Raw genomic sequence first — 24251 nt, 5'->3', positions numbered from 1 at the left:
GCCAGCAATACAGCCAGAAAAAGGGGTTTTCAATAGCACAGAGATGGTTAAGAGCTATTTGCATGCACAACTCAACACTGACTTCCTCAGGAATCTGTCTTTTCCTGCCATCTATAAACCTCACCTCAAGAGATGCAAATGTCAAGGCAATACCTGTTCCAATGAGATTACAGCCTAGAAATCAGGGAGAATAAAAGTCTTTCTTGAAGACCAGAGAATTGTTATGGTTTAATTTGCAGAATTCATTTTTTACCTTGAAAACATACTGGTTTAGTCTAAGAAAGGGCATGTTTTATCAGCATTTCAATGAAAGCTGCTCTAAGAGGAAAAGGAACAATCAGAAAAATCTGAATGAGTGCAAATGCAGATTAGAGTGATACTATGACATGGCAACAAGACACAAAAGGAGTATCCCATTTACAGTGTGAAAGATTAAATCCCTAGCTAAAAGAAGCACGATTAGCAAGAACATAACAACATGAGTTTAACAGGAGGTTTTCTATAATATGTATTCACCAGCAATGCAGTCTGGGACTCTGGGTTGTAATCCAAGCTCCTCAGTAATGGTTTGCTTGGCCCACCAGACAAATTCTGTGCAATGTGTTGGTGTATTTTGGATTTAATGTGAGCAATTATGGTCTGTCGCCAGGTAAACAGCTCTTGGCTGATAAGACGTAAAACTCAGTACTTCAGTGCTTCAGGGTAAGTCAGGTGAAACATGCTTCTGCACAACAGCAGCTGGGCTTTGCGGCTCTTGTACAGCCCAACTTGGAAAACAGAAGTTATTGTTTTTAGTGCTTTGCTGGTGGTCAATTTGTCACCCTAAAAACATGTTCTGGAGAGTTTTACCGTGATTAGAGAACGCAACACACACAAAAATAATGAGAACTGGAGCCATGCACAAACTGAACTTTGTTCACATAAGTAGTGACAGCTGATGAAATTGCTGGAGTTTCTGCTCATTAAGGAGATATTGCTGCAATTACGGGCCTGACCTGTTCCCATTACAACTAGTGAGAACATTGCTACTGACTCTAATGGAGAAGCATAGGGCTTGCACCGTTTATGTGCTGTACCCAAGACTTTCCAAAGAGAGGAGAGAAGACAAGGCACCAGCAGCCTCACAACTGAATTGCTCGACCTGGTTCTGTATCTGCACTGATGGTTATGCCAGGACTGCTGCAGGTGGGACCATTGCCTGGTGTGGAAGAGACTATTTTTTTCCCCAGAAATGTTGCTAGAACAGAAAAGCTGCTAGTTAAGAACAGGGATTCCTGGCAACACGTGAGCACTACCTCCCATCTCATCACCTTCCTAGACCTTCCCCGTGTCTACATACTCCTGACCTCAGATGGCTGGGATGGGAACAACACTCCTGGGGGTGACTTCAGGGGATGCCTGAGTAAGAAGATTTCTTCATATTTTCAAATTATTAGAAGGAGAGGATCCAACCAAGTTCAGGACTCAGTTCTCAGGACTGAGAAACTGAGCACAAATCAGAGACTATCTCCTACATCCCACCCCACGCTGTACCCACAAGACAACTGTTACTGCTGTAGCAAGAGCTCATTATCCTTCACATAGACCTGGTTCTCCAAGACCCAAAGATACAAGCTCCACGGTTGAATTTAACTCCTTTGAATTTCAGTCACCATCACTAAGCTGTTCCCTGCAGCGTACAGATAAGAGGAGATGCTAAGGAGACATCCCTGACATGAAATGAAAACCACTGCCAAGAGATGAAGCTGGGTGGCTAAACTTTGGCCTTTTATCCATTAATTGTGAGCTGTTCTTTAAGATAATTCTGGTCCTGTTAGATCTATCCTTTTAATGAATCACTACTGCTCCTGAACAAGAGAAAATGCAAGGTTTGGAGGGTTTTTTAACAGCTTGTTTTCTTCTGATATGCTTTTTAACTATGGCCATTTGGATTTTCTCTTTGTACATCTAAAATTTCAAAGGTCTAGATACCCCGATGATACCTTGCAATCCCCAGCTCATACAAACTCATCCAGCCACACCAATTTAGGAGACCAGTACCTGCTGAGATCTCACCTATTGTTGCTCTTTGGAAAGAGATCCACGCTAGATTTGTAAGCAATTTCATAATTATATATTTTGGCATTTACATCTTGCTTACTGTCACAGGCATCAGCTCCCTTCCTTTACAAAAGAAATACAGGAACTTCAGAGTAATCCAAAAGAAATCTGAATGAAAGTGGGGGCAACTTAATTAGAATAAAATTCTGCTTATATTCAAAGATTTAAATCATCTGTTTGAAATTTCAAACTGGCTTTCAAAAGTTCATAATGAAATGGAAGAGATGACAGATGCCCTCAGCTGACAAAGGAAATCATATCAGCTTTTGATCTCCATACACATGCAATCCAGCTATTCAGAATTCTGGTTTTTTTGTGTAGTTTGAAATAAAACTTTCGTAATGCTTCCCATTTTTTTTCTTGCAAATCAGGGCAAATATTTGGTTGCTGAAGTTCAGAAACTCTTAAAATCCATATCAAACAAGATTCAACATACACTGTATCACTCAATAGTTGGTAAGCATTTTGCAAAAAGATACTAGACATTTAGTAGGTATTATTTTGGTGGTGACAAGTAGATCTGGAAATCCCAGAGGAAATCTGTACAGTGATTTACAAGTTCCAGCCTATGTATTTTCCACAGTGAAAAGGAGCAGCCTGCTTAAATAGCTTTGCCAGGCTTTAGTGGAAGCTTCTCTTGGACCCTACAGTTCACAGGAGAAAGGTAAAGAGTCTTCTTTTGAGCCCTGTTTTCTTGGGGAAGAAACTGAAGCAACTCAGGTTGTCAGACAGCAGATCTTTGCTGCATTCTTGACCTCAGCTCCTACACCAAGACCTCTGGAACCAACCAACTGTGAACTAATTACCAGCCAACTGAACCAGTTTCCTTGCAGATGTGGTGTCAAAAAGGCATTACTCTCTCCAGTTCAGCAAACTGGAAAACTGGTGACAGTCTCATGAGACCAAAAGGAAGAGTACAGGCTGTCTGCAACACAATTCACACCAGGCACTTGATTAGGGGACCATCATGTGCTTGTGGCCTCCCAGAGAATGCATGCATTTGCCTGACAGTGGTATGTAATCATTTCAGAAGGTACTTATGACCAGAAGGTTGCAAACTAGATACTAACATATCCTAGCACTCTCAAGGAAATCTGGGAGACAAAGCTCTAGTAGAAAAGGCTCCCAACCCATGCACCAGATATTTGCTGCATCTTTTGCCTGTGCCCTCATGAGCATTCTGATTTAGGGCTGTAATGCAGTTTTGAAGCCAGTGTCTTGCTCATCTACACTTAAGAGCTCAGAATATATGGTTCTAGGGACCAGACCAAACCTATTGGAAAATAAAGCTCCTGGACCACCCAGTGTTATTCTCAGGGCTTCAATATCAATTGCTTTGATCTCCAGTCTCTGATTGCACTTGCTAATATAGACAAAGCTGCTGATAAATTCTTAAATATCTCTTTGGCCAGCTCCTAACTGGCTATTTCCTAATACTGCATTTGGTCCACCTGACCTGAGCTCCTGGAGCTGTCATCTGCCACGCAGTATCCTACGCAGCCCAAGGACAGTCACGTTGCCTTCCTGTATTTGTTCTTTCAAACTAACAGAATTGGTCTTGCAAGATGCTGTGCTGGAGACCCCACTGCAGTGTAAATCTTCACTGCAGCTTGCAGAATTTTATCAAAGGTTGCACCACGCTTAAAATACTGTCAGCAACTGCAAAACTCCCATGTCCTGCCTATTTCCAGCTATGGCTGCAATACAGCAGCTTGGATGCTCTGGTTCCTTTTTGTTACTGTTTATCAACTATATCATCACACAACAGCATTTTGCACAAACAAGATGTTGAGCTGCTTTACCTCTGAGTGCTGATGCTGTAGCGGGCCTCCCGATTACCAATGTTGCGAACCAGCAGAGTTTTCTGGGTGCTGTACTTAACTGGACAGACAGAGAAGTTCAGCTGGTCTGGGAAGTCCAGGATAGCTCGAGCACCTATAGCTCTGATCGGCACAATAAACTTTTCCCTTTCTGTGATGCAGGTGAGCTGGTGGAAATAATCCTGCAAGGAAAGAAACCGTCTCAGCACACTGCATTTAGTACCGTCCCCGTGGCAGGAGAAAAACTGTTGTTTTCTATGACTCTAACAGTAGCATTCAATAATGTCATAGTTCTTTTTACCTTAATGACCCTTCACTCCAGCATCGTGACTTGGACAGGGCTGTTAACTTGCAAGGAAACAACCTCATTGATTCACCTGCATTTGCAGCAAGCTGGCAGAACCAAAATTAGTTGATACTTTGATTCTGAGGCACCAAAACAGAGTAATTCCATGTAAGGGATTACAGCAGTAACAAGAACCTGCTTCGATCACCCCTGCAGACTGTTAAAGGCACTGCTAACAACCCAGTTGTGCCATAGCACAAATTCCAATCCCAGCAATGCGCAAGTATCACTAAAGCTTGGCAGGGGATGCTCAGGTACATTTTCAAAAGTATTTCACCACATGCAGACTCAGTCAATCTTTGGTGAAATACTTAAACTGGACACAATAATTGTTTCAATGTGAGTGTAGGGTATGTGTGTATTTCCCACCCCTTCCCATAGCATTACAGGGACAAGACTGAGGAGACACAACCTTAAAATCCACCTCCCCAGCCCAGAACTCGCTCAGCTCTGCACTCAAACCATTCTTGAGATGTTTGACGAGTACGTAAAAGCACTAACAATTTCACCTCTGCCCTCAGCAGCCTATTCCAGCTCTACCCTAGACTTACAGAGAGTTCTTCCTGCATCTAATCTCGATTTCCCTTTACATCTCGTCATAGCCTCAGGGGAGGCAGGCGAGAGTTTTGCTTTCTCTCTGCTGCCTGTTCTGGCATTGCTGATGCCTTAATCACATCTCTCTTGTAAGGTCTCTACAATAAGTGACTTGGTGCCTTGTTAGCATGTCTACCTGAGGCAGGTGGTATCAGGAGCTGCAAACAGGAGACACCCAGACACACCTACAAGAGCAAACTGTGCTATTCCCAACCATTGGTTTGTTCAGAAAAAAAGCCAGACAGTCCCCCCCACCTCAGCTGTCTGGCATTTAGCAGTAGGAAGGCAAATGAAATCACCAAAATCTTTTACTGTAGGGCTGGGCAGATCGATCTCCAGATGTACAGTGTGGCATCACCGTGCTGGAAGTATCACCTTGCCCTGCTGAAATCAGTGGTAAAACTGTTGCAGCGGGCCCAGGAGCCATTGCCTCCAGCAGCTTTTATTGACAAGCGGATAAAAGCTCTGCCTCTCATCACTCACTTGCTGTCCTGTTTTTTTTTCCCCCCCCTCAGTGCTTTTAACTCATTTGATATTTTTATGATTGTTGAAGCAGCAAGCAGACAATTTGATTTAGAAACTGCAGAGAGCAGCAAGCTCCTTTAACCAGAAGTGATTCAGATTCCTCCATGCTTGGGATTTCCTGCTCCTGTACGTGTCTTCTCCAAGCCTGGAAGGGACCTAAGGCAGGCAGACGAGGGACAGACACACAGCTATTGCTTTATCAAAACCAGCCCTACCAACCACCTGCTCAGCCAGAGTTTAAGGTTGCAGTAACAGATGCTGTCACAACTAGGACTTCAAAAGAATAAAGAAGGATTTTTCTAGACTTCTCAAATATTCACACCGGAAATTGCAGAAGGGCTTTTGCTTCTCATATTTGGAAGGTAAAATACCAGGAAGGGAACTGCAGCAAACGACCCAGAGAATTGAATATCACATTTCAGAAGAGCGTTTCATCTTCAGCAAGTCTTTCTGAATTAGCAATTTTGTACTCAATCTTGCAGCCTAAGCCCTCTAAAATGAAAGCTATGGGCAGCCCATGGGAATTTAAAGCACCTATTATCTGGGTACTTCACGTCCTGGACTCTTTAGATCCTCAGAAACTGCATTAGCAAATGAAGAATGCTATTTACTTTTTTTTGTTATTTTGGCCACACTACTGTAACAAAGGCATTGTAAATCCATCTGAAAGCTGTGTGCCTTATTAAGTCTTGGCATGCCATATTTACTTATCTCTCCCTTCCAGATGCCAGGTAGACAGAGGAGGATGCGGGGAGTTCAGATCAGCAGGAGGATAAAGAAAAAAGAAACTTCAACAATTGGAAGTATTTGAAGGAAGTTAAAGGAAATAATTTTTAAGTCATTGTCATTGCAACGGGGCGAGTGGATTAACAGCGATGTAAATAAGAGCCCAAGGAATAAATTCCCCCAAAAACAAGACACAGGCAGCCGTCCCAGCTCCACTGCCGGTGAGGGTCAGTGGGAAAGGGACTTCTCTGGTTACGGGAGAGCAAGGTTAAAGCAACGAGAATTTGGCCTCATGGAGACAACCATGGCCCTTAGAGAGAGAAAGCTGCACCTCTCTCTGCTGTTTGAGTCTATGGATGAGCAGAGCTGCACATTGTGTGCTGAGCCTCTTCTCCAGGGACACCACTTCTCATACAACCACACTCGAGAACTCCAGCGTGCGACCTTGCATCATCAGGCCAAACCGTGGGGGAAACCCGAGGAAAGAGGGGTGCTAGACAGAAGCTGGCTGCTCATGCTGCTGTGAACCCACGGTCCCTTAAGCTTTTGAAAGCTAAATCACGGTCCCCTGGGAGAAGATAAAGGCTACAGTTCTCCACTGCAGCACTGCCCTGTGCTACCAGCTCTGCTGTGCACTGGCTTACAATCTACAGGTACAGGTGAAAACAGGTTACAGCCTCCATTTACTTTGCAACTGCAAACCCTTAGACTGTTTGAAACCAGGTTTCTAAAACACACCTGGGTGAGAGAGGGGTTGCATCATCTCTGTGCTTTAAAGGTTGTGTTTAGATGCAGCTTCAGGCTATAGATTTTAATGAAAATATTACTTCATCTTTCATACAGCTCCCCTCTCCATTTCACAGAAAATGCAGATCATTCTGTGATGGTTCCTTTTCACTTATTCCCCTTTGATAATCAGCAAGTTACAGTCTCTGGCATTACAGGTATCTACACTGGCATTTGAATTAGAACCCACTGAAACTAAAGCAACTGCTTGTATCAGCGATGGCATTTCAGACTCTTTGCAAACTCAGGTTAACATTTATTACTGCCAGAGTGAGACCAACATTAACTGCCCAGTACAGCAGCAAACTGATGTTTTTGCTGCATAACTGATCTTAAATAATTCACTGAATTCCTTGCAGCAGACAACTGCAAAGCAAAGATCCTTGTAGCACAAGGCAGCAAAGTTGAGCAGGGAAAGCTCCCTGCTGAAACCAGGATACCACAACAGGCTGGAAAATACGGGCAATTAAAAAGGATGGGGGAGACTGGAGGATGAAGATAGCTTCACATCAGAAGGGGTACCCCTTTCTCCTGCCTCCCTCAGCTACCAATTCACAGGATGCTTTGAAATTAGTCACTTTGCTCCAGGTTCATTTTGCACAGCGCCATTTGCCTTGATCTTCTGCCCCTTTCCTCCACTCAGGAGTCGTCTTAAAAGTCTACTTGGAATTGCTGCTGTGTGCTACAAAACATCTCTAACAGAGCTCGACTGAATTTTAAAAGAGTTAATTTCAGTAATGCAATAACTCATCGTCCTGTCATATTTCATATTATCAGTGAGCATTAATTCAGTCTCCACGGAGCATCAATAATGAATTTTGCAAACCTTACAGACTGAACTTGTATTACCTGAAAATAGTGTATTGCTACAGTGAAAAGAGCAAGGAGACAAAACAGAATAAGCTGTGCTATGTTTTTATGCACTTCTTGTTTCCTTCTTCCTTTAAGATAATCTATTAATAAGCCTGAAGAACATACAAATCTAAGTAGTCCTGTCTGTTGTCTGTTTGCCAGTCAGTTCCACCATGGTTTCCAATTAGGCAGAGACTGTCAGACCATAATGCAAGAACACCTGGAAACACAGGGCAGCACAAGAACACCCACACTACAACCAGAGCCATAAACCAGAAATGTGTAAATCTGAAGCAGCAAGAGTAACTAATTGGAAACGTTGCCCAGCAGAAAAATTAGCATTTCATATTTATAACACAAGTGTCAGTAAACAAAGACATGTCAGCTCTTTATTTGCTTTCTGACAGTCCAGTCATGTGGCACATTCCCAAATGACTGGGAGACAATACAAAATTACTCATTTTTCAAGAAAGGGCTGCATGGCACATAGCATTTCAGCTACTAACTGCTCGCTTGGCCCTTTTATTTAGGACTTAGCTAAAATTTTACTCCTATGAATCAGGAATTACTTCGCTGAAGTCAGGCTTACTGCAGGCAAGAACAGATTCAATGCAAGAGAATTACATAAACCAACTCCATACCAAGAGGACTCTCCAAGCCTGACAGAGGGGTTTGTACCTGCATCCCAGTTTGCTGGGTTATCCACAATCCCTCCGGATCATGGAGCAGCGGAGATGCAGAGGTTGTTCAAAGGCAGCACTCATAAGCCTTCCACAACCAGAACATGGGTATTCTGCATGCCAGTGACTGCGAGCACAAGGCATGCGGCTTTACAGAACCATTTCCCAAAGCTGCCGCTTTGCTAAGGGATTTTCAAGGTGCTGGGCACCTCCTGACCACACTTATTGATGCATTTCAAGTGGAGCTACAGCACTCTGGTACTTTGCTGACTCACACTCCATCAAGTACAAGAGAAAACGTTCGATTTGTACAAAATTCCGATTCTGCTGGATAAATCCCACGTGCTCCTCACTGAGAAGTGTGCATCCTTCTCCTGATGCCCTGCACGGAGCACAAAACCAGGTCAGCAGAAACCACCAGGCTGTTGCTGAAGCTGTGCAGAGGACCCCACGCTGGCAGAGCTCCCTACGCTGTACACTCACCAGTTCATGGGCAAGACAAGGGACAAGGTATCAGACATTAGAGCCGTTGAGGGTTCTCTCACCCTACTTGTATTCATGGTGGTGTTCATGTGTTGCGCTCTAAACTTGGAGAGCAGCACTTTGCTCTCCATGGACACCAATTTACCTCTTCCACACCCAAAATGAAAACTAGTTAATACCAATAAATCACATTTTAAAGGCATCAGTGTACTTTGCAAAGCCTACCTCTGTGAGATTAAGCTCTTGTGTCACTTGTGTAGTATGCAGAATTGCCCTAGGCCAACATAATTTTTACCCTAAATATTAATGACATTAAATAATTCCTCAGTCCCTCCAAAGGAACAGATTATTTCACAAGCATGGGGAGCTAGGGACCATGGGGCATTCCCTCTTTAGTTTTCTATATATGTGCTGTTTAGGGATAGGAGAAATTGTTAAACTAAATCTAAGCAGCAAACAGATGATGAGAAAACAGCTATGCCCAAAGAGATCTTCCGTCTCTGGCCTGGTGCAGAAGCATCAGCTGGCTCAGAGCTATCCCCTGACCTTGCCCCTCCAAAGCCACACAAAGAACAGTGCTAAGAGATAACAGGATGCTGGTGGAAAGAGTCAGTCTGGCCATCTTTGTTTCCCTGCAGCGCTTCCTCCCTTCCATGCCATGTTCTAAACACTTCTGTATTAACAGGCCTCCAGATAACAGCATTGACCTTTCACATCACAGCACTGAGAATCAGACTTGCCAGGGCCACAGCATCAATGTTCAAGCCTCCAAGCAAAAGCATCGCACATTTGGCATGGAATAGATACCAGCTGACAGAGCAGCCACAATAGCATGCATGAAGACACAGCCACACCACAGGCTCTGGGGTAATATGTCTGACTGCAGATTGTACCTGCCTGTTTATTCCTACACCTGCTGTTCCAGGGAGGTGTCTCAGTGATCTGCAGCACACAAACCTCCTGCTGCCTTAAGAGCATCTAGAGCTCAGTGTGTTGTGCCAGGCTGACTCCCTCTCCCCTACACTCACAGCTGGACCGCAGGCAGGCAAGTGTCCTCATGAACAGCACAGCTGTGGGGCTTGAAAACAGAGTATGAGAAAGCATTGTCATTTCTCCGGTCCAGGGTGAGGCAGGGAAGCAGCTGCCAGACGGGAAAGAGAAAAGCTCTCTGGATCTGTTTGTTCATCTAGTGTTTTCCACGGTAATTAAATCCCTACCACTGAGTACAGAGATGGCTAAACATCTTAACACCCCTCCTTGCCGTCTTCCTACTGGTCCATGTGCATCTTTCCTCCCAAACGCTCAAGAAAGCACAAGGAAGGAAAGCACAGCCTTCCAGTCCCTGCTGCACTGGCCAGCAGCATCTTGCAATGCCAGGATGTGACCAGCTGCAGACTGCTGGACCACAGCCTAGAGCTGACCTCACAGCAGGGCGTGGGCTACAACCAGTGTGCAAAAAAGTGATTACTTTAAACATAATGTTCAGCTGTCTCACTACTGTGTCCAACATAACAGATTAAGGTGACTCTAGTTTTCAAAGGTGGTGGTCCTCACTCTGATCAGGCTCACTTTGGGTCCTCCAAATAGCAGGTCACTTTTAAACAGACTTCTGTGTTTATAATTAGTGGAGCAAACCCATAATTCTATGGCAGCAAACAGATATTAGAAACCAACACCCTGAGAGGCTGCCCACCACAGACAGTAGACTCTCTCATTCCTAAAGCCAACAGACATTACATTAAATGTTCCAGCACCACAGGATAAAAATGGTCTGACACATGCAAGAGTCTCCAGCCTACAAGAGCATAATCTTCACCATGGGGAAAGAGTTTGCCCCGGTTCCAGATCCAGTGCAACCCCACTGAAACCAGGACAGCTCCTCAAAACCCACACCAGATGCTCTGTTCTGGATCCAGCCCTGCAGGTTCAGCTACTACTGAAGGCAACAGCCTCTCGGGACCTCCAGTCTCACCTTGTTCTCCTCAGGGGTGAAAAGGATGCGGAAAGTTGAAGACATGCCAGGTGCTACTTTACAGCACATATCATTGGGGCTGATCAACTTGAAATAAGGTGAGCTCTCCAAGACAACCTTCACCAGCCGAGGAACCTGCAGGAAAGACATGAAAATATAATTTTGCCACTTGTGGAAATATGAGAAGAGATCTGGCCATGCCCTGGTGACATCCTGCCTTAACCTACTTCCCAAAGCACTTTTAGCTCTGAAGCACATAATACACAAGGGTGGACTTGAATCCCTTCTGTCTGGGCAAAACAGCCCTAGACCAGAGGCAGCAGGACAATGCCCTGCTGGGAACAAAGTGCCAAGCAGTATGGAGATATTATACCTGAATTGAGTTATCCACATATTCAACAAGCCTAAAGAACCTGCTTGCTTCTGCCTGCACACATCCATGCAGTCATGCCTCTAGAGGGGAAATTATTATCTGAAGGCAAAACTGTATTTGTTATACCAGGGCAAGGAAGAAATTCACTTCTTAGATACTGGGTTCCAGTGGGGCGGTCAAGCTGCAGAGCTACAGAGTCACACAGGCAACCAGCAAGAGAAGGAGACAGACACCGAGGCCTTACTGGGAATAAAAGCAAGTTAAAGGAGAGCAAGAGGAGGAACACAGGAAAACAGAGACAACCCCAGAAAGAGGGAGACGGCTAAGCAAATTTAAAGGGGGCTGTAAAAAAGCATGGAAGAAGTACAATAGTCTACAAGGAAAGGCTGATGCAGAAGATGAGAGCAGTCAATTTACCACAATAATGGAAAACCAGACAACCCCCCCTAGGCTGTGCCTATCAATTATGGGCTTTAAAGTCATTTTCTGCCTTGAGATACATGACCAGCACTGACTCACTATGTGGATTCATTATTAAAAGCCAATCTCAGCTCTCCAGGGCTCTTGCTGCCTGGTGATTGTAGCCAGGCAGCTGCCAGTGCAGGCAAGGCAGATTTCTGGGTGTTCCTCCCCACAACCAGGAGTGCCCTGCAGGCACATTCCTGCAAGTTTCTCTGGGATACACAAATGATTTTGACTAACAGGCAGCTTCACTGAAACCACAAAGGGCTTAGGGGTAGGAAGATTCATTCTGTACCACCCAGCTGAGCCTGATAACCCATGGCCAAGGTAGTGCTGAACTCTCCAAACACCCTTTGCTCCCAGAAATATCCTGAGGCAGCAAGTTCCAGGCACCAATTTCACACTGCAGACAAATGTTTTGGTCACTAAGGTCCTTGAGAGATGAGCATACATGGCTGAAACCTTCAGCAAAAGCCACCCAGAACATCTGAATGTGCCTGAAGAGAGAAAAGCAATTTTACAACACACAGGTAAGAGCAATAAGTATATACCAATGTACCTCTGTACCTGAATGATTACAGAGCCTCTATTTGGAATATAGTTTGCTGTTACCTGGAGCAGAACCTCAGGCTACCGTGCAGCATAAGTCAGTATGACCCAGAGGAACCTGGGAAACTGGTAAGAAAACCTTGAGACAGAGCACAACATGGCTTTTCTCCAGGACATGACCAAAAGCCAACAAAATTAAATATAATAACCTCTCTTGGGATTATTTCTATCTTCATGTACTTAAATGCGCCAAGGATTTTCTTAAGAGCTGGTCTTTTATACCAGTGCTGTCCAATGGTTGAGGTCTTACTAGCTTCAAAACTAACTCATTTTGGAAAAAAAAAAAAACAGCTCACACATTGTCTCCCCTTTACAGGGCATGCCAACCAAGGTGCAGCTGTATATGTTTATTATTTTTTACTGGAAATGGCAGAAATGTTGATGCAGATGTTCTTTTCCACTTGAGGAAGCATGAATAGAGCAAATTAACTGTTTGCCTGTTGGCTGGTACTTGGCAAAGACAAACACTTTGAAGTGCCACATGGATAATGGAGCAGCTGAAGCCAAAAGACTTAGTGGGAATGAAGCAGAACCATAGGAAAAGAGAAACTGAGGCACATTTTAATCAGGAAAGAGGGTACCTACACCAGAGAGTGCCAAGCATCAGTGTGGACCACATAAATGGTATTGGGCATTGACATCCAAGCTCCATCTCTCCAATATTCCCAAGCTAAATGCTAGAACAGGAATGGTGCAGTCCTCTCCAGGAATAACTGAGGGACCACACCTGCATCCTTCCTTGCCAAAGAACCTCCCATTTTCAGCCATGTCCCTGTCAAAACCTGTTATCTCAGAATATACTTTGAGTTCTTTTCCTGTTCCTCCACCTGCCATCGGCCCTGACAGTTTTTTTATCCACCTGTTTGTTTCCCCCAACAGGTAGGTTTGGAGATGGGGTTAATTCACCTGTTCTCATGTACACTGCCATCTCCCCATCCTGCCCTCCTCTCTGTATACATTTTACTCTTCCTTATAGAACAGTATCTTTAATTACACCTTTCTTTTTCTGACCTTTCTCTACTTCCAGTACACTGACTGTTACTTGTCTAGAAAAACCCTTGCGTGTACCATGTTCTCTCCCAGAGCACTTTCTAACTCAGCTCCTTTCCTCTATCCTGTCTCTTCCCACCAGCTTGCTCTTGGCACATGCCTCATTCCAGCAAATCTTTCCCCTGCTGAAATTCAAAAGGTCTCCATTTTCCTATTTACAGTGGAACAAAAAACGCTGACATTTTTCAGCTCTTCCCTTAGCTTCCTTGGGAAATCTCAAAGTGATCAAAAAGTTTTTTTTCAACTAAAGGTGAAGACCTTTAAGCACACATTACTCTGGATGCACTGCAGTTCTCCAAAGGGAAAGCCGAGTCTTAGAAAAACCTCAGCAGAACTGAATTAAGCTTAGCATAAGCCTCAAGTGGCACCCAAAGGCCTCCCACTACTACTGCTAATTCAAAACACCTTTCCTCAAGTGCTAATGCCATTAATTATAACTTATTTCAGCATAAAGCAGTGAATGCTCAACCCCTATGCTTTGACAGTGAGCTGCTCAGAGGCAGCTAAAGAGGCCACAAGAGGCAGAGACGTCCTGCCAGGAACCAGGACTAACCGAGCAGCCACCAGGATGAGATGCACACTCTCAAGCTAAAGCATGAGATCAGGTAACTGTACAGCCTTCAACATTCCCATCCATCCAGGGCTTTCAAGTAGAAGGACACTGACTAGAAAAGCTCCTTTGGGTTAGATATCACCAATGCATGGCCAAAATCACAGGGAGAGTCTCCAGCATGGGAAGATTTCCACAATCTTGCAAAATAAAGACATTTTATTCTGGATGTGCCTAGCTGTAGCACTTGCCATCCTGTATAAAATGTAAACTGTATTGCTCTCCCCTTCCAGCACAATATTAAACCTCCACATCCCGGCACTTACCTTGTCATTGTTCCTCAGAATCAGTGGCACTTCGTAGACCTTGCAGGGGACATACCTCTGAAATACCACCTCTGATGGGAAAGGCTGAAACAAGCTCTGTTCCAGGTCAACTGCTGAGAACTGCAGATACAAGAGAGACAGCAGTGAGAGGTTCAGCTGCTGGGAGGAAGAGTCATGAATGAGTATCCAACACTGTGCTAGTGTGGTCACACATCTCCAGAGCACTTACTAAAAGAGCCACAAACACTCATGGAGCAACTGAAACACAGGAATTTACATGAGACTCCATGGTGTACAATTTGGGGATGATCTTTACTCTGAAGATTAATGGACCAAGTCCCACATGGTCCCAAATGTCTTTTTTTTGATACAGAGCCTAGAAAACAGTAAGATGAGAATAGCAGCCCAGAAGTACAGCCAAAAAGAAAGCAACACACTAGTTAGGAAAGACAAGTGAGGTGAATGCTGTCTGGTGACTTGGTATCTCCTTTTTCCATGAGCTTTAAATAGATGCTTTATTATATTCTATTATTGCTGTTTTATTCAATAGCACTGCAGAAGCCTGTCTGAAAACATACACAGACAGCGAATGTTTACAGAGCAGAGGCATCACTTAGAGAAAATTCCTCCCTGCTTTGTCTCCCCTCTTCCAGCTGGGGTGTTCCCACTCCAAAGACACAGGCAGGTCCCCTGCTCCTCCCCAGAAGTCACATTCACGCTGAAGCCAGTAGCTGCAGCACACTGCCACTTATTTGTGCACTTGTCTGATGCGTTCCCAACCCTTTGGTGCTGTCTAGGGAAATCCTTAACCAATTTGTTACAAGTCTCTTGCTGGCAATTTTCTGCTCAACAGACTACCTCAGTCATCTACTCATTTGGACTGCGTTATACTGAGCAGTCCTGCAAGAAAAGCAACTTTAAACATATATTTAAGTAAACATTGATCCAGATAAAGCACATCTACCCACGGCGATTCCCCTGTATATCTGGCAGGATCCTGCAGCCTGCAAACCTAACACCCTTTTCAAGGGTCACACATGTTGTTCCAACCCAAAGCATTAATACAATTGGTTTTGTTAAATTCTGAGTAATTACTCTAGGGCCCACAGCCTTCAAAGGCCAATGCTGCCATTATTGAGGGAGTCATGACCCCAAGCATTTGGCAGTGACCACACCAAAGCAAGAGAGGAGGTGGATGTTTCAGAGGGAGGATGGAAGATGGCAAGCCTGTGCCCCTGAGTCCTGTCCCAACCTACCCCCAGTATCGTGCTTTAGCAACAGCAGCTGAACTCCAGCAAAACCCTCCAGTTTCAACAGAAGTTACTTATATTGGCTTCACGCAGATCAGGACTTCAACATCTGACTGAGGAAAAATGTTTTACCTTTCCTGCAGCAGAAGGAACTCCACCACCAGCAGTTCAAAAGGACAACAGGACCTACCCACCAAGGTATTTAGACACGCTGGCGGCAAGCCTGTCACAAGCACACTCCTCCTTCAAATGTCACATCAAACAGCAAGGAAAAGGGCAGGAAAAAGCTACCTTTTGATGTGAGGTTTCACTCATGTCTAGAAGCTGGATAATCTGGGGCCGCCTCATCTCCCGAGCGCTGGCCAGCCTCTGCTCGGTGGTGAGAGACATTTCCTTCAGGAAGGCAGAGGGAGTCAGCTGAAATGCAAAACACCAGCAAGAGCTACAGAAATGCCTTTGTTCAGAAAGGCTTTTCTTGTTCAAGTGCCACTGATGAATAATTTGTCATCACAGCCACTAGGATAGTCCTGGAAGTCCTGAAAGTTACCTGCTGAAATATTTAGCATCAGTAAATTAATGATATAGAGCGGAATACACATGCTCTAACCAAGTGGCTCTCTCCCATTAGCTTCTCTGTGATTTGATGTGACATGTTTGGGGATTTCTGTTCTTCGGGCATTTGTTTCCTCTTTAGTTTTGCTGGATTGAGCCAGTGACCTTTGAGGAGAGTGGGGAGGAGTTATCAGAAATCCCCTAACTCCATCCTTACACAACGCTCACAACCAACACACATGTGGAGATCTCACCACTGGGTGAGTCAGAGGAAGGCAGAAAAGCAGCGTTGTGCCAAGACTGATGTGGAAAGGAATGAGTCCAAGTTTTAGTTATCTTTTTTTAATTATCGCTTGTTTTCCCTCTGTTCTGGCCTCACAGAACCCTCAACTGAAGTATACAGAGATATCTCCTTGGCAGAGCCTCAGCACTGGGTCATCTCCAGTCAAGTGAGCTCCAGTCAACGAAAAGGACATCTGGGGATGGGAAGGAGGAATCTCCCTGACTCCACTGCTGTTTTCAGGGCTGGATGTGTGCTCCACACAGGATCCAGGACATAAAAACTGGTTTGGAACCTGTTCTAGCTGGGACCAGCCATGTATCTCAAGCTTTCAGGCAGAGTTTGAGCAGCCCACCACACACCCAGCTGCCTGGAGGGCGGGCATGGTCAGAGCAGCCCTGGCAATCATGCCTACGTGACAGAATATATTACTGCCCACACAAGAATGATGGAGAGAAGCACATACATGCTTCAGCTATCCCAGCGCAATGCCAAGTTTAATCATTTAGCTTGGCTCCAGTGGCACATTCAGACAAGGCCCTGGACCTTCCCTGAAGCAGCACACAGTTCAAACACCACTGCACCATGACAGCCACCTCCAACAGCAGCGTGGCAGAGAGATGAGGAGGTGGTGCCCAGCTTCACAGCGCTGCTGGACAACTGGAGAGGCAGGCAGAGGAGGGACACAGCGGGGTTTCCAGCCTTAACACAGCTCCTACCTGCCCACAGCAGTACTTACAGTTACTGACTCCTCTGCCTCTCTGACTAGCTTCGGGTTACGAGGTGCTACCACTTTGCTCTGGAATCCATCAGCTGTTTTGGAGGACCCCATGGACTGACAGAGCTTGCCAGCAGCCATGTCTCAGCTCACCTGGAAGGAACAACAACAGGAGTTTTAGAATCCAGAATTCACAGCAGACTCAAAGGATCCACCTGTCTCTGCAGACTGTGCCATGCTTCATCAGTGGAGAATATAAGCTTCTATTTCATTATTAGACCATATTTAAGTGGCAGAGTTGAGAATCATAGAAGTAAACCCCCATAATAAACATTCCCTGAGCCAAAACGGAGTCAAACCAGCCTTTTGCTGTGTGCGCAGTCCCATGAGCCACAAACACACACCAGTTCCTGCTCACATATCTCACCTTCCCCGCTTCCACTACTTTCGGAATCCCATTTACTGGAATTATTAACCAAATCCCTATTAACATCCCAACTGTCCCTTATTACTCTTTGACAGTTTTTTTGGTGGGAACAGAAGGAAGGTAAGTGCCATTAGCTGCTTCATTTTGCAAAAGCAGGTGGCCTGATGTGACTTTGTGCCTGACCCTACTAAGTGCTCAGAGTATCATGAACAACTTTAAACCCAGGGATGGCTGCTGACCCAAGCATTAACAGAAATCAGACCACTTTGCTACTTTGCAAACCAAATATCCACCCTTTGTGCAAGGAGCCTGGCGATGTTTCCAGCTAACAAAGCACAGAGTTCAATATTCTGATTAACAACTATAGTTTCTCAAGGCTAATTTGCTTGGTTCAAATTACAAAAGTTATCCAGTAAGTATGACTCCTTCCAGGCATGAAATTACCACAGTGCCCAAGCGCATTTCTCCATGGAGAATGAGGGCCCTAATTTTCACTTAACACCCAAGCTCCAGGCTCCCTACAGGCATTAGAAGCTGTAACAGCAGAAATAAAAGCATGAAACCATCAAAGGAACATGAGCAATTAGCTCAAATATAAATGTGATATATGTGAAAGCAGAGCCACTTAAGACTTTATCCTAATGGCAGTTCTCCAGCATCCTTATCCCACAAGTAGCACAGGTTAACAGGTCCACGGGCCATTCTTCTAATCACCAGCCTGCCAACCACCTCTCCACGTGTCACACAAAGCACGTGTGCAAGAAAGGGCAAGAAGAGAAGAAAACCCCAAAAACTGGGTTTCAGGCACCAATAAAAATCAAATATGGACATGCACAGCATTTGCTAAGCGCTAGTCTGGACTAGAAATAGTTTTCCCTACCCTTTCTGGCTAACTGGACCAAGGAACAGTTTATTTTCTGGGATGTGAAAGACCAGTGCTCTCAAAACCAGCTCTACCCTCAAATGTTTCACATCCTGACATTAAGTAAAATCACAGATCATATTCCCTCCTGCTTCCTTCTGTTCCACATCATCTCTTTTTGGTGTAGATTTGCTGTATTCAGCAAGACATTTATACAAATGTGACCATTCCCTTCCCCTCAAGTTTTACCGACATTCTGAAAAGCAGTAACTTCATTCCTTTACTCTCCAAACAGCTACGTCTTCATATGTGTTCATGCTGCTGGGCCCTTTAAAATGTTAGGAAATGACAAGGTCACTGTTCCCTTTTGCTCTTGCAAGAAACACAAGAGCACAGCACTGTCCTGCGGACGCAAGGACATGCTGTAGCAAGAGCTAGGATTTAAACCTGGAAATAACTATTTTTCAAGAGAAATCTAATGAGGATGATACAACATTAATCTGAATTTCAATGTTTTATTATTTGGTCCTGAGAATAACTGGATTATTTGTTCCAATTTTCTAACAATAATTTCACTTCACTTGAAATTAATCCTGTTCATCATGCACATAATGCTTATTTCCAGAGAGTTTCCAATTTCCACACCCTCAGCCCAGTTCAGCAGCTTCCCCCATCCTCCAACAAGATATTTTCCCAGCCCCACAGCTCCATTTCCTTGGAGCCTGCAGGGATCAGCCTCCCAGACTGGGGGAAAGAGGCAGAACTAAGAAATGAGTCACATCTCCCTGTCAGGGCAGGAGAAAACGGTAGCCAGGACACAGCACACCTCTAGCCCAGCATCCCATCTGGTGGGGGGAGATCTTTATTTTCCCCACCTCAGACAGCCCTCTACTCACCCAGAAACATAAGGAAGAATTGCAATTCCCCCTCTGCTCCAAGCCCAGGGCACAGACAGCTCTGGCACCGCAGCTTTATGTTCCGAGCACAAATGCCCTGAGTCTGGGCAGAGGAAGCAGCTGTGCCAGGACACAACAGCTAATACCACCTAGAAAAGAAAGGAAAAAATGTGCCCAGGGCTGGGGCAGGGATTCCTGACGTGTCTCAGGTAACTCACAGCAGGGTGCCAAGCTGAAAATCACCAGGGACATCTGAGCTTCAGCCTCCTCCCCAAGGCTCCCTTTACTCCAGTATCTACCATCCCTGCAAGTGGCACAGCAATTTTAGAACCCAATGAAAACCCTTCTGCCTTCCCAGACTTCCTCTTAGACCAGGTGTATAGTTAAAAACCACCGAGTGACACACAGATGGTGCATCCCTGCTGTTGGCCCTCCTGTCCAAGCTGCCTCTTTCCCAGCCAGTGCCCAGACACTACCTTTGGACAGTAATTCAGGCTTCTCTTACAGGATTCACTCTGTGTAATGCCCAGTCTTGCCTCCTGAATCACTGCGGGCTACTTGGTGGCTGTGGACAGCCTGGAGGGACAGGAGCCGGCCAGGGAACCGTTGGCGTGACCGTGCTCGACCAGTACAGTAATAACTGACATGGGGCTGGTGGCTTCAGACAGCCCAGTGGAACCTGGAAGGCAACTGACAGGACTTGGGGTGCCCTGTGTCCCCTCTCCTCAACTGTTACAGCCTTGCCAGACAGAGCAGAAGGATTTTAGCAGGATCCCAAGGAAGGAGAGAGTTCAGAGCTGGACATTAGCTCAAGTGTGCTCATCTCTGCTGCTGAGCTCCTCCTGCTCTAACACAGGGAGATGCTGCTCTGTGCAGGCTCAGGGTGTGTGTGGAGAAGCTGCTCAAAACAGCAGCATCTCATCCTGTAAGTAGCACAATAGAAAAGATCCACTAACCCAGTAGAGACTGGGGATCTACCACCCTAACCAGTTCCACACCAAGGGAACAGATGCGTATTCAGACATTTGCAGCTTTGGGATTTTTTCAGCTCTAGGCTGGAGTGGAGACAATGCTTTCTGCTTTCAGCTTTCTCAGTATCATAATTGGTTGACTTGGTCTCTACTCTGGTGGTTTACAATGCCACCAAAATGCCTTGATAAAGTTATAGCCTTGCAAATCACTGCAGCCCATCTATTTCTTAAACATCTCACTCTGCAGTGAATGATTGCAGCAGTATTAGAAAGTACGCCTTAGAGTAGCATTTATTAATGTTCCACAAGCTTCAGATGAATTAATTTAGCCACTGCAGACAAGTTAATCATTTCTTTGTTTAAGGAGTAAAGAAAAAGTTTCCATGCTGACTTGCAAAGCAAGAATTTAATTTCTATTTTGCTCTGCCTGCCCAGGGAGGGCCTCAATCACACCAATGCAGAAGAGAGCAGGCAAATCGCTGTGTTGCTGCAGCCTCAAAAATGCCTTTGGGGGTGTCCTCTGTTGTTGCACCCACCTAATGAGCTTGTTCCAATTAACCGTGCACACATTTACACACACACACACAAGCCAAGGACGCTCAACTTAGAAGAGCATCTCAGCTGCCAGGGAGCTTCACACATTTTCAGCTCAGCATATGCTACAAACAAAAGCTTCTCATGAGACTCTCTGCCACAGGCAAACCAAGCCATCAGATCTGCTTGGCAGGGAACAAGGAACCCTCAGTCTGAAAACCAATAATTGTTATTTAGGGCTTTACAATCTAGTCAGGAAAGATCTGAGCCCTGAAAACTAGCTGGCTCTCCAGTCCACTAGCCTGCCCAAACTTGCTCCAAAATATCTCCCACATGGTGTCCAGCCACAAATCTGAGCAAAAAGAGGAGAGCTGCAGGCAAAGAAACCTCAGATGTGACACCCTTGTGAGCTCAAGGCACCAAGACAGAAGTGCTAAAAGGAAAAGAAACTGGATGGTAGGTGATGCTGCCTGTCTCAGAAGGCAGAACTTGGAGACAGATGTCAAGGTGAGACCAATCAAGTCTCATGCTTGGTCTGAGATGCACTCCCAGGGCTGCCACCTTGTGCTCCTTCCCACAGCTCCAGCACCTCAGAAGCAAGGTGAGAGCCTCACCTGCTCAGCACAGAAGTGACTCAGGCAAATAGCACACCTGGCGCCAGCTTTCACACTCAGAGGACTTGCCAGAGAAGCCTCAGGTGCTTCACAAGGGAAACTGCTGTCCTTAGAGTATCTTCAGAGCTGCATTGTAGAAGGGACACAAAACCCAAACACAGCTTGCAAGCATCTCAGCACCCCAATACTGAACCTGGTGCTCATACCTCAATCTGCTCTTGTCAACTTCAACACCCTTGCTCCATGCTTGGCTGCACTCCTGCTATTGAAATCACCATCTGTTTTTCCAGCCCAAACCTTTCTGCCCTCTCAGATAGACGGAGAAGACCCAAGCCATTCCTTAGTCCCGCTTGTCAGTCCAGACAAGGTCACTTCCACATCTCCTAGCACTGCTGCATGGAGAAAACAAGCAGAAAAAAGCTTGATCTGCAGGCTGGCAGCTAGAATCCTCAAGCTAAGGAAAAGCCTTGGTTGGGGGGCTCTGCTCCCTGGATTACAAAGTCTTTTAGCTAATGATGATTTAATATGCAATGCATAAGCAGTCTCAAGAGGAAAATATCAGAGACCAGGATGATCTTCAAAGTGAAGGAAAAAGGTTTGTTTCATGATGTGGGCTTGCAGCTACTATAGACTCCTTGCTTCAGGCTAGGCAGAAGAGAAGGGTCTGCATGGGATTGCTCTGCTCCCAGGCCATGGAGCTACATTAAGGGTAAAGAGAAGCACCTTCACCTCTTCAGGGCAGCGGTATTAACCTCTGAACACTGCCAGGCTCATGATATGGGCTGGGGTATCTGCAGGCACGACGCAGGGCTTTGCACAAGCTCAGTCATGCCAGGGCCTGGAAAATTCAGAAGGCTCAACAGCACAACTACAGGCAAGGAGGGGCCCTTTGGGGCCTGTGAGCTTGGCAAAAGCTGCGCTGAGGAAAAAGTTGATGCGAGCACTTAGATATAGCCCTAAAGCATCCAAATCCCTTTGTGCATATGTCCAACAGCTTCCCTCTAAAATAAAACAGAACAGCTCTCTGATGATACTGTGCTGAAAGAGACAGGAAATTAACAATAAACAGCAAATTTCTTAATGGACATTAAGAAAAAAAAGGGAGTTTCATGCAACAGCACAGCTTCACATCCATGCAGATCCTGTGGCTGTCACTATGCCACAAGCCAGTGCTCTTATTTCAAAGGGCCTCATTGAGCTGGTCTGATACCAACTGATCACCCTCTAAACTTGAAGGCTGGGGAGATAATTGGCACACTCCACACTACAGTACACAACACCCAGGTTTTCTTCTAGGAGCACAGACTGGTGGCTGCATTTTGCTTCAGTGTATGCAATAAATAATCTTTTTTTCTCCAGCAAATATAAACCATTTTTCTCTGGAGTAACTGGTTAATTTGCCTTTCTATTACAATTTGCTGAAATAGTAAGACAGGATATCTGTTAAACATGAGAGTCAGGATCCTATTGAACAATTTCGTTCAGCTAAATCACCTTGCCCTATTCAGACTTAAGTAGTTAAGATCACATTTCTGGCTTAGAAATCACCTGCTTAGCTATAATTACCATATAAACAGCATTTTAAGGAAGCCAGGAAAGGAGAAGCATGATTTCCAGGACTACTTTCTTGTCCCTTCAGCCCACTGCTAAGTGGCTGAGTGCTTTCTAAATCAAGTCTCACTACCCAGGAAGCTTCACCTGTCACCTTAATATTCTAGTCCCTCTGTACTTCATCACTTTCATACCATCATCCTGCATTTTATTACAAAAGCTCTACTGCAGCTGAGATAATTAATAGGAGCCTAGTGTTATAACTTCCTATTATTTCTTTTAATAAACTTCAGCTGACAGTAAGATGGACCAAGCTCCCTTCCAGGGGTCTGCTGGAGATTCCCCAGCTCCACAGACTATAACTTACAACTGAGGCTCCCGCCTTAAGTATTTACAGTACTGATTTCCTTTTCCCAAATGCTTCTCCTAGCATCTGATCTCTGCTATCCTGGCTTTACAACTTCCCAACTCCTTTTTTATTTACTCTTTCTGGCATCTGGACCCCATATCATTTTGGTCCACACTGCATCTGAGCTCCCATGCAGGTAGTGACTTTAGAATGGAAAAGGAGAAAGCAAAGGACTATTAATGGATCCCCAGGTCAGAAGCAAGTGCCCATACACCAGGTCAGAGCTGACTCTGCAATGGTGAGTACTCTGCAGTACTACTCTTTAGTAGCTACCATCAAGACCTCATTGAAAGTTGATGGAAATCATAAAAAGTCTCCTGTGGATATCGGATTGTTTCCACATGGAATATCTTACTCCACAGCAAGTGCTTGGACATACCACTTACACCAGCCTGCAAGGGAGAGTGAAGATGAAACAAACAGTTCTGTGCTCGCTGGGGACTTGGAGCATGTGAACCTCTGCTCTGCTGACATGCAATGATTTATCAATCTACCATTTAACTGCACATCCAAGCTGGAACAAGAGGCACTGCCAGCAACCCTAAAAACCATCCTTTCTCCCTGTCTGAACCATTTCTTAGCTTCTGCATCATCGATTCACAGTGCACAGCACAGGCTGCACCACGTTCACATCCTGACCAGCTGCCTCCACCAGCCAGGACCCTGAGAGGTCCAGGCATCAGCAGAGATGTCCGCAATGCTCCTGTGAACCTCGAGCCAAACCATTTCAATCTCAATCTTCAAAACTTTCTAAGTGAAATAGTTATGCGTAGTCATGCCCAGTTATTACAAAGAAGTTTCAATCTCTGGAAGAACATAAACATAAATTGAATTCAAAGCTGCCAAACTGGCGACAGATAAACAACCAAAAGCATGGGCAGAAATACCACCCCCCAACCTGCCCTTGGCTAGCACCAGCCTCATATCCAGTTA

The 24251-nt window shown here is 45.2% G+C and overlaps 1 protein-coding gene across 3 annotated transcripts in view; it reads right to left on the bottom strand.

Annotated features, from left to right (window-relative positions):
• The window catches only part of HYDIN (HYDIN axonemal central pair apparatus protein), a 138114-nt gene extending 120919 nt beyond the window's left edge, over positions 1-17195 (bottom strand). For all 3 annotated transcript variants that reach the window (XM_065640591.1, XM_065640592.1, XM_065640590.1), the window contains exons 1-5: positions 17076-17195; positions 15796-15921; positions 14255-14374; positions 10885-11019; positions 3903-4102 (exon numbers count right to left, since the gene is read on the bottom strand). In XM_065640591.1, the coding sequence (XP_065496663.1) occupies positions 3903-4102; positions 10885-11019; positions 14255-14374; positions 15796-15921; positions 17076-17195 (701 nt within the window). The remainder of the gene's footprint in view (positions 1-3902; positions 4103-10884; positions 11020-14254; positions 14375-15795; positions 15922-17075) is intronic.
• Between the last annotated feature and the right edge of the window lie 7056 nt (positions 17196-24251).

The sequence above is a fragment of the Caloenas nicobarica genome, chromosome 9 (assembly GCF_036013445.1).
Source record: "Caloenas nicobarica isolate bCalNic1 chromosome 9, bCalNic1.hap1, whole genome shotgun sequence".
Taxonomy (NCBI): domain Eukaryota; kingdom Metazoa; phylum Chordata; class Aves; order Columbiformes; family Columbidae; genus Caloenas; species Caloenas nicobarica.
Note: the sequence above shows the minus strand (reverse complement) of the source record. Positions and strands in the feature narration are given on the sequence as shown.